An 11,271-nucleotide genomic window follows, 5' to 3' on the forward strand; every position below is an offset into this window, starting at 1 on the left:
TAAATCAACCATGTACATTACCTATTTGTCTTGAACCTCTAAGCAAACATTGAGGCATGTCGTTACATTTTGTTTGAAAGATCTTGTGTCAAGAAGTGAAACGGATTGTTCTAGAAAATAGTCGATCAAGAGAAAAGAAATAAGGGAATTTCTTGGTCCAATTTCTTGCCAAAATCACCACCGAAAAATAATGAGTTAATAACCTTAAAACTCCCTGTGAAAGTCAAACGTACCTTCCTCCAAGCCACGCCTCTACTGAAACCTTGCAGTCGGGTAGTCGCGCATTGCGACGGGCATCAATGCCATACTATTCTTTTCCGTACAAGAAAATCCGTACAAACTTCAAGGCAATCACATTTTATTCATCAAATCAAAGACATAACATAATGCATGCAGACGTGCAGTAGCATCTAGTCGTGTACTTGTTTGTTTCCATCGATCATCAGACTTAATTGTTGCTTCAAACTTAGTTTTAGTGCATTCTACGGTAGGGCGGTGGGTGGCTTGGTGGCCATCAGACCATGCATACATGCAAACACTACTCTTATAACCAGCGGATGCACGTGGAGGGCTATATGGGCTTAACCCATACAAAAATCTTATATATTTCTAAATGCTTACATATCCAATAGTGTTGGAGCTTTGGTTCATTGGCCATATAACCAAACATGTACCTTCCCGTTGGGATGTCCGAATCCTCCTAGAAGCAAACATTATTTTTTTTTTCTCATTTTATCCCTTTTCTCATCTCTTTCTTCCTTTATTGTAATACATGTACAACTCTTAATGGTCGACCTCGCCGGAAAAGTGAGGCAATTTGATTTGGCCTGGCACGTGATCGACTTGATGAAGGCTCGGAATGTGGAGATTACGGTGGACACATTCTTGATTCTGGTTCGCCGGTACGTGAGGGCCGGATTGGCTGCTGAGGCAGTGCACGCGTTTAACCGTATGGAGGAGTATGGCGTCAATCCTGATAGGATTGCTTTCTCTGTGGTGCTCGGCATTCTGTGTAAGAAGAGAAGAGCGAGCGAAACGCAGGCGTTTTTCGATAGCTTGAAGCATAAATTCGAGGCCGATGTTATTCTGTACACTAGCTTGGTTAATGGATGGTGTAGAGCTGGGAATATAGCCGAGGCTGAGAGAGTGTTTAGGGAGATGAAGGCGGCGGGGATTGAGCCGAATGTGTATAGCTACAGCATTGTGATCGATGCGTTGTGTAGGTGTGGACATATTACACGCGCTCATGATGTTTTCGCGGAGATGATTGATGCAGGCAGCAATCCGAATTCTATCACATTTAACAATCTTATGAGGGTTCATGTGAAGGCTGGAAGGACAGAAAAGGTGTTGCAGGTTTATAATCAGATGAAGAGGCTGGGGTGCCATGCGGATGCCATTACTTATAATTTTCTCATAGAGTGTCATTGTAAGGATGAGAATGTTGAAGAGGCTACCAAGGTGCTGAATTTGATGGTGAAGAAAGGCTGCAGCCCTAATGCATCGACTTTCAATCCTATATTTTGGTGCATCACGAAGCTGAAGGATGTGAATGGCGCTCATAGGATGTATACTAAGATGAAGGATTTGGATTGCAAGGCGAACACAGTGACCTACATTGTGTTAAAGCATATGTTTGCGGAATCAAAGTCTACTGATATGGTGCTCAAGCTGAAGAAGGAGATGGATGAGAATGAAGTGGAGCCTAATGTGAACACTATAAGTCTTGATATCTATGTATTGTGCAATGGGGCATTGGAACAATGCTTACATGTTCTGTAGGGAGATGATTGAGGAGAAATGCTTAAAACCGAGTATGCATGTTTATGAGATGGTTCTGAAGCAGTTGAGGAATGCAGGACAATTGAAGAAACATGAGGAATTGGTCGAAAAAATGGTTGACAGGGGCTTCGCTACCCGGCCATTAGCAGTCTAGAATGAACCAGTGCCTGCTTCATTTTTGTTTTAGTAATGGAATATTCTTTGTACTCTTTTTATGAATCTCAGGTGTATGTTTCATTGTTGTTGTTATACTACTAAGCTTGGATACCATTAGGGATTCCTGTAATCTTCCATAACAGATCATTTCAATCCGATATCAGATTAGTGACTCTTTAGGATTTTGATGATACCCTTTCCATCTTAATGAAATGTTTTATGTTTTCATTTAAGCACATGCAGAACTATGTCAAGAGAACTTAATGCAAGGCAGAAGCTGATAGGGATTGGCTAGAGAACTCAACATGAAACAACCAAAAACATAGAGATGTAGGCTGTAAGACTAGGGTAGGTACGATATATTTGAGTTATGGGCTAAGTATCTCATTTTCACACCTTTCTTCCTCTTCCTCTTTTGGTTAAAATATTTTTCTCTCATTTTTGTTCTAAATTTCTACTTTTTATTAGCATTTAGTAGAGCAAAAAAACTAAAATATTTCCTTATAATATAGTTATACACTTCAATTCCTCTCATAATCATTCCATTAGGTTCTAGGCCTTTCAAAAACATATATGTATAGAAGAAATTTTTTTTGGCACATATCATTAGCCTAAACGGGTATGGAATCCTAGATCCGCCACTGGTACCGTACCGTCTGATCCTCCATATATATAGACTGCAGCAAAGAAATCAACTGTCCGAATTCTATCACAGTTAACAATCTTATGAGAGTTCATGTGAAGGCTGGAAGGACAGAAAAGGTGTTGCAGGTTTATAATCAGATGAAAAGGCTGGGGTGCAATGCGGATGCCATTACTTATAATTTTCTCATAGAGTGTCAGTGTAAGGATGAGAATGTTGAAGAGGCTACCAAGGTGCTGAATTTGATGGTGAAGAAAGGCTGCAGCCCTAATGCATCGACTTTCAATCCTATATTTCGGTGCATCGCGAAGCTGAAGGATGTGAATGGCGCTCATAGGATGTATACTAAGATGAAGGATTTGGATTGCAAGGCGAACACATTGACCTACAATGTGTTAATGCAGATGTTTGCGGAATCAAAGTCTACTGATATGGTGCTCAAGCTGAATAAGGAGATGGATGAGAATGAAGTGGAGCCTAATGTGAACACGTATAAGGTATTGATATCTATGTATTGTGCAATGGGGCATTGGAACATTGCATACATGTTCTATAGGGAGATGATTGAGGAGAAATGCTTAAAACCGAGTATGCATGTTTATGAGATGGTTCTGAAGCAGTTGAGGAATGCAGGACAATTGAAGAAACATGAGGAATTGGTCGAAAAAATGGTTGACAGGGGCTTCGCTACCCGGCCATTAGCAGTCTAGAATGAACCAGTGCCTGCTTCATTTTTGTTTTAGTAATGGAATATTCTTTGTACTGTTTTTATGAATCTCAGGTGTATGTTTCATTGTTGTTGTTATACTACTAAGCTTGGATACCATTAGGGATTCCTGTAATCTTCCATAACAGATCATTTCAATCCGATATCAGATTAGTGACTCTTTAGGATTTTGATGATACCCTTTCCATCTTAATGAAATGTTTTATGTTTTCATTTAAGCACATGCGGAACTATGTCAAGAGAACTTAATGCAAGGCAGAAGCAAATAGGGATTGGCTAGACTAGGCCAATAACACTAGGAAGCAAAGAACTCAACATGAAATAACCAAAAACATAGAGATGTAGGCTGTAACACTAGGGTAGGTACGATATATTCGAGTTATGGGCTAAGTATCCCATTTTCACACCTTTCTTCCTCTTCCTCTTTTGGTTAAAGCATTTTTCTCTAATTTTTGTTCTAAATTTCTATTTTTTATTAGCATTTAGTAGAGCAAAAAAACTAAAATATTTCCTTATAATATAGTTCTACACTTCAATTCCTCTCATGATCATTCCATTAGGTTCTAGGCCTTTTGAAAAAATATACCTATAGAAGAAATTTTTTTTGACACTTATCATTAGCCTAGACGGGTACGGGATTCTGGATCCGCCACTGCTTATAACGACCCGTAACTCTCATGTTAGTGTGTAAAACTAGTTTGATTATCTCTGTGGACTGTGATTTTCTGGTTATTTCAAATAACCGATTACATACACCGAAGTCAAATCTTTAATTTTTCATTGTAATATGACAGGTAACTCTCACACTAGTTGAACGGGTTTAATAATCTCGGTGAGCTGTAATTTTTTTGTTATTTCGAATATAATTGACTACATATATACATGAGGTCATATCTTTAAGTTTCACTGAAATATGATCTATAACTCTCACGTTGGTTGAACTGGATTAATAATCTTGGTGAGCTGTGATTTTCATGTTTTTTTCGGATATAACCGACTACATATATGGAAGTCATATAAAATATTATTGGAATTATGATCTATACTTATGGAAAGAAAATCGTTCTTTTTCATTAATCTCAGCTAATTATTCACAATCCAAATATTCGGTGCGGCAATAATATTTTCAGTGTTACAAAGAGGCATATTAATTTTGTGAAGGGTTTGAATTGATTTCCTGTAAAAAAGTTTAAAACTATGTCTGCATAAATCGTACGCACAACCCTCAAAGTCTGCACCGATCATGTTGAATTATGAAGTTTGTTAGCAACAGTTGCATCTGCCTTTTTTCTTAGCAGACAAGAATGTGACTGCAACATGGTCTCACACACTTAAAGATCCCTTGATTTTATGAATAGTTGTTAGTGTTGCTACTGTGTAAAATCCCTTAAATCATGGTAGTCATGTATATTGCAGATTTAGTGGGATTAGGTCTCGCTTTTTCATTCTTGTTGGCTATATATATATATGTTGTAATCTCATTTGTTCCATATACTGAAACATTATCATTAGAGAATGTTTTCTCTTCATCTATTTTTCTTCATGGTATCAGAGCAGGTTCTAATCTAGGCATGTCTCTTTGAGTTATTTTTTGTTGTTCTTATTCTTGCAAACTTTGTTTGAAAGTTCTTTTCATCATGACTGGTCTTGGTGAAAATCCGTTTTCCGATGGAAACATCGGTGGTAGCAGTTGTGGTGACCTTTTGCCTACTTCAGGCAGCCCAGCTCTTCTGGTGGTGATGATCCTAACACCAGTCTTCGATTGTGCTCAGTCTTGCTCAATGAGTTCAATTACTTGCGATGGTCTAATGTTGTCTCTCTTGCTTTGGGTGGAAGGAATGTGATTGCCTTTATTAATGGAAAATCAATTGCTCCTCTGGAGGATGATCCTAATTATAATGATTGATTGAGTAGAGATCAACTACTCAGAGCTTGGACTCTTAACTCTATGAAAGCTCATCTTCAAGAGGTATTTCAATACTCTTTAATTGCTCTAGAGCTTTGGGAGTCTTTGAGAGCCTTTTATGGGAATTAGAATAATACTGCTCGTATTTATCAACTTATGCAAGAGATTTCTGAAGTTCAACAGAGAGAAACCTCTTTTATTCAATATTTAGGTTGTCTTTCAGCTAAATGGAATGAGTTTAACCTTCATCGTTCTCACACTACTGATTCTACTATCCAACTCAAAAGAGCTGATGAGGACAAACTATTTAAGCTTATTGGCAGTCTAAGTGATGATTATGAAGATTTGCGGTCACACATGCTGATGAATTCTGAGTTCCCTACCTTTACAAATGCTTGCATAATCATTCAACGAGAAGAAACACCCAGAAAGGTGATGAGAGTTAAGGTGAAGTCAACTTCCAATACTAGAGAAGCACGTGGATTTGCTGCGAATCACAAAAGAAGTGGTGGCTATAAAGGAAAAAAACTGGATGGAAAGAGTGGAAGTGTAGTCATTGTGGAGAAACAAATCATAGAAAGGAGACTTGTTGGATCTTGCATCCTGAGTTAAAGGTCAAGTATGAAAGAGAACACAAATCCTTCAACAACAAAAAAGCATCTACTTCATCTTGTGAGTCCAAGCCTAAAGCTCTTGTTGCATGCTCCAGTGCTAGTGCTGCTGGAATTACTAATGCAACTATGGATTTCACTACCAATCCTATAGCCTTGTTGAATGACTTTGCAAACTACTTGCTGAGTAAGAAATTAGAAGGAGGCCAAGTGATTGAAGAAATTTCAACTGTACTGCTTGGGAAATTTGGAGGATTTCTTGCAGAATCGGAGCATATCAATGAAAGTGAAAACTCAGGTATCCTTAAAGCATTTGCTACTGCTCTGAAAGTTAGTTTGAATGATGATGATGTGTGGATCATAGATTCAGGGACTTCGAATCATATGACTAATAATCAGTCAATACTGCATAATTTTCAGAAACATACGAATCATTCTCATGTGTCTATTGCAAATGGCCAAAGCATCCATGTTTCTGATTCAGAAAAAATTAATTTTATGTCAAAAGCCATTAAATCCAATGTGTTGTAGGAGAATTACTCTCCATAATCTTTCAGTGTATCTTGTCATAATTAGTAAAGGTTAGTCTAGTTAATGAATGATATATAATCTGTGACTCTACAGGATACTCAATGTAATGCCTATATAAAAGGCCTCCTTATCAATGAATAAAGAATATATTTCTCCATATTCGATGTGTATTACATTCTTTTGTAACACGTTATCAACACGTAGTTCTAACCTTGAGTTCCTAAGTCTAGAACCTAATTTCTGAAAAAATTTCTTCTGTCATGAAAATATTTCGACAGAAGAAGACATAAATTCCTTATGTCTTGAAAAAAAATTCGACGAAAGAAGAAGAAAAATCATGAAGAAATTCTTCTGCTGAAAAAATCGCAGAAAAGACGAAAAAAAAATAGTTTTCTGCCTCCGGGCACCAGAAATCCTCTCTGGGCACCCTCCCCATCTCCGATCTACATCGATCGGATCCTCTTCTAGGCTAAGCTACCGGAGGCGCCTAGTCCATGCATTTGTGCCCCGAATCCCATCATCAACCCAGCGACGCCACCCCAAAGTCAAAGTCTCCGCCTTGATGCCTTGTGCACCGACATCTCCCAAACCCAGCACCGACGCACAACCCGGATTGGTTCCGGTTTAAGACCACATCGAGATCGACCCACAACGCAGCTCTAAATTCAGCGGCTTTGCGACCTTGAACAATAGCGATCTCTTTCGGTCGGAGCTCTTACGACGTCCTGTTATCATCCGTACAATGTCCAGCTCCGATATGGACCCTTTTGACCCGAATTTCAGTGTCCCACCCGGTTCAAATTTAATGATTCATTACCTCTCGGTAAACGGTAAACAAATAGGGGCATGGTAAGTTTGCCTTAGGTAAAAAAAATTACCTTCACAGATACAGTAATTGTATTAATATTACTGTTTTTGTTTATGTGATGAATTTAAACTAACCATGTGTTTTCATTTTAGTGAAATTTATCACATGACGATACGATATCGAACGGCGAGAATTACTTCGCAACGTATTCGTGGATTCAAGCATGATTGTGGAAATCAAGCAAGAGCAACACTATAATACATTGTCTATTTGGCAGACAAACAAGTATGTTTTAAATTAACGTTGATGCTTTCATACAAATTTAAATTCCTCTGAATTTTGTCTTTCATCGGGGACTTTAAACCTCCCTTTCCTTTTCAACCCGATGCTTTTGCTTCTCGGGTGGTACACAAGGATATGATTCCCTTGGTACCGAGTTTTAGAAGCGGATGGGAGTGCCGTTGTTACCATTCGTAGTCGTTGTGTGTAGCTACAAGTTTGAAAAAAACGGGACAAACATTGGTTTGCGACGACAATTGTCACTTATACCACCGGTTTGTGACTAAAATTGTCAAGTATACCATTGTGACGGAATTTTTCACGGTTTATTGAATTGAGTTACCATAATTTGGGACTTGACCTCTAATTCAGTACTTGGAAGTTGTGTCTCTCTTGTTGACCGCAACATGCGACTACACTTTGGCATTTTCATGTTGGATGTGTTTATACACCTAGTCCAGATTGATTTCTTTTGGTGCAACATCGTTTCATTGAAAGACAGAAACATTATGGTCGAAATATACAAGAGTTAGATATGAGACGTTCTTGAAACATGCAAGACACTCATTATATGGAAGAACATGAGAATTTCCCATCAAAATTACGGATTTTTAAAGCAATTATACATTGCGGTTATTTTATGAAAATAATGAAGCATAAATGCTTCGATTAATAGTCTAAATGACTAGAAATCCGTTTATTTCCAAGTTTAATATGACTAATGTCACTTAGTCTTTACAATTTTAAATTGGTTCTTGGTCAAGATCTCAATCCAATTTTTGGCTATAAAATTCTCACGTAGTTCAAGTAAACGAACATACGAGAATGTCTCAATGCATTTATAGTTTCATTACCAAAAACAATATGTTAATGCAATGTAACACATTACATAGTACATGGCACTACCTACATAAGTCCACGGTTTTAATTGTGGCATAAAATTGATGTATTGTTATGCCATGTTTCCACCTTGTTTTGGTGATAATTTGCAGTGTTACATGCCATGTAATGCATTATATATTTCCACCGTTCTAAAATATGTTGATATTTTCACAAGGTTCGAATTGAACTAACACATGAAACTTGGGGGGAGTTGATCGGGTCGATTACTCGAGATCAATATTAACCCTGTAAGCATCGTTAGTAGTATAAAGCAAGAGGGTATCGTTCACAAACCGGGGATCCAACCAGGGTAAAGAATCACAAACATTTAACAACGAATTCATAAGAGTTTAAAAGGTTTGATATAGGTTCGGATTGAGATATAAAAACAGAAAATAATACATAAACTAATATATACATGTTATCAACCAACCAACACATAAACAATCACCAAAACAATTCACATAGATAAATCGAAACAAGTCCTATGTCTCCCTTTTAGAGTCATGCCGAGATTAGCTCATGAACAACTAAGGTTGGATCATGCAATTTAAGTTCCAAATCAGTAACCTATATGCATAGACACTTAACACATTCAATTCTTGCCACTCGGCTTCATTGAAATCTAACATGTTCATCTTACCATACAATCCCAAAGCCATGCATATCGAATTCATCAAGTATGTTACCTACTTAACCCCCAATCATGCAATTTCGAAAATCATATAGAAAAGAATAAACATGTTCATAGCATAAGTCTTTAATCCAACAACCTAAATATCATGCTACAATGGCATACATAACACTTAGGAATCGAAATTGTTCATACATAGTACACGACAGACACCAAAAACAGAAAATCCATAAAACCAAAACATAAATTCGAATCTTTCTATAAATTGAATCAAGTAGCTATTTCATAGACAAAATTGAAACAAGATTACACTACTACACAAATCACATACTCATCCAAGAACAAGAAAACCAAAAACCGAATTGAAACAAAGAGAGAATCATGGTTACACTTTATCAATCAATCGATTCTACAAGGTGTAGCCAAGACTTCTAGGGGAATGGAACCTCTTCTCAATCGTGCTTGAAGGCTATAGATGAAGATGAAGAATGGTGGAATCGGGTTTAGGATTTCTTGGAAGGGTGAGCGATTGATTCGGCAGAGCTATGGCTTGTGCTTATGTGCAAGGTTGATGATGTTTTTCTGTGGAAATCAGGTGCTATATATAGAGGAAGAAACCCAAGGGAGGATGGCCACAAAGTCCACAAAGTTGAAACCAAATTGGTTGAGGTTTCCTAGATTCGGCAGATCTGACCTTTGTCCCTTTTTGTGGCCATAACTTTCTCTAGAAAATAGATATTGAGATGATTCCAACTGGAAATTTCAACTAGACTTCCATGGATTTTCATCCACATATCATGCATTTTCTCAGTCATTGTGAGCTGTCCAGGGGAGCCCGTCAACGTTGGATGATCTGCACTGCCAGAATTCTGATTTCTATAAGGTTTGCATATCTTTTGCATTAATTGCATATCTTCTTCCTCCTTTAGTGCTGATTTCTTTTGCAAAAATTTCTTCCTTTGAATTAGGGAGGCAGCAAAAGTCTTAATTGTTGCAGCCATGTTTGATTTTCTTACCTCTCCTCATTAAATTTGCTGCATGCCTTCTTTGACTTTCTTCCCTCTTCTCATGTAATTTTCTGCATGCCTGCTTTGACATTGTTTGGTGCAGAGATTTATGGATATTTTGATACATATATGTGCTCTATATGTAGGAGAAACAAGGTCCCAAGTTACCCTCATAGCCCTTGGATCAAAAGTAAATCAATGGCTGAGATAATTCCGCCGAGCTCACTGGACCTCCGAGAAATGATTCAGTCATATCTCTCTGTAGGAATAAGATATTAATTTGATTCCAAATCCTACAGAAACTAGACTCACATAGCTTTCTATCCATATAAGGCACATCTTCTAACTCGATCGGACCTATCCATGGGACCCCGTCGAAGTTGGACTACGAATCTTGACAGCATTTTCATTCTTGCATTGATTGGGCTTTTAAGTGCAAATCTTCTTCTCATTTTTCCTTGTGGAACTAGGAAGCTTTCCTTCTCAAACATGGATTGGTATTTTCTAATAAGAATAAGTGCGTTAGAAACAAAGAAATACGAAAGCATGAATCCTACTAGAACAAGGAATCTTATCTCAACAAGGGTTCTTAACACTTAGCACGATTTCATCATCAATTCACTCATAATTGATATAAGCTCTACCTAGACACTTATTCATATAAAAGGAACTAAAAAATACTAAATAAGATGTAACAAAGACTAAGAATAGGGCATAAACGCATTAAGAACGTCACACTTTGTGCTCCTATCAGGAGTGGCAAACTATAACAAGTTCGCGAGCTGTGGCCTTGGAAATTCACGAAGATAATCCGTCCGCCGCTTGGTTTACCCCCGCAAGCAGTTTAAAACTTTTTAGCTGGGTTTTTTGGCCAGAAATTGGTCGGAAAAAGTCACCGGAGATGTCCCCAGAAAGTCGCCGAACCGCCGCCTGAACCACCGCTGCAGCCTTGCTGCCGACCGTGTAGACCCCCTGCAGCCCCTCCGCACGGCTCCCTGCAGCCCCCCCCCCCTCACGACCCCTGCATGGCACCATGCATGCCCCCGCGCAACCCCTTCATGGCCACCCTGCAATCCCCCCTACAGCCGCCCCGCAGGACCCCTGCATCACCCTCGCATAGCCACCCCGCAGCCCTGCACGGCCCCCCTACAGTTCCCCTTGCAGCTTCCTTGCACGGCGACAATGCAGCCCCGCCTAGGCACCTGCCCAGGCCCTGCAGCCCCGCCATGGCCATGCGACTCTACAGTGCTACTTTTTGCTTTTACCGATCATAGTTATTTGATCTACTGGCAATGTGCTTACTCT

At 38.7% G+C, this 11,271-nt stretch overlaps 1 protein-coding gene across 1 annotated transcript; it reads left to right on the top strand.

The window, feature by feature from the left end:
* The first annotated feature begins 786 nt into the window (after nucleotides 1-786).
* LOC126803127 (pentatricopeptide repeat-containing protein At1g20300, mitochondrial-like) lies at nucleotides 787-3,526 on the top strand. Its single transcript, XM_050530886.1, has 2 exons — nucleotides 787-1,347; nucleotides 2,701-3,526. The coding sequence occupies exons 1-2, from the start codon at nucleotides 787-789 to the stop codon at nucleotides 3,289-3,291; spliced, it is 1,152 nt and encodes a 383-aa protein (XP_050386843.1). The 3' UTR covers nucleotides 3,292-3,526.
* Nucleotides 3,527-11,271: the final 7,745 nt, after the last annotated feature.

Source organism: Argentina anserina, chromosome 7 (genome assembly GCF_933775445.1).
Source record: "Argentina anserina chromosome 7, drPotAnse1.1, whole genome shotgun sequence".
Classification (NCBI taxonomy): domain Eukaryota; kingdom Viridiplantae; phylum Streptophyta; class Magnoliopsida; order Rosales; family Rosaceae; genus Argentina; species Argentina anserina.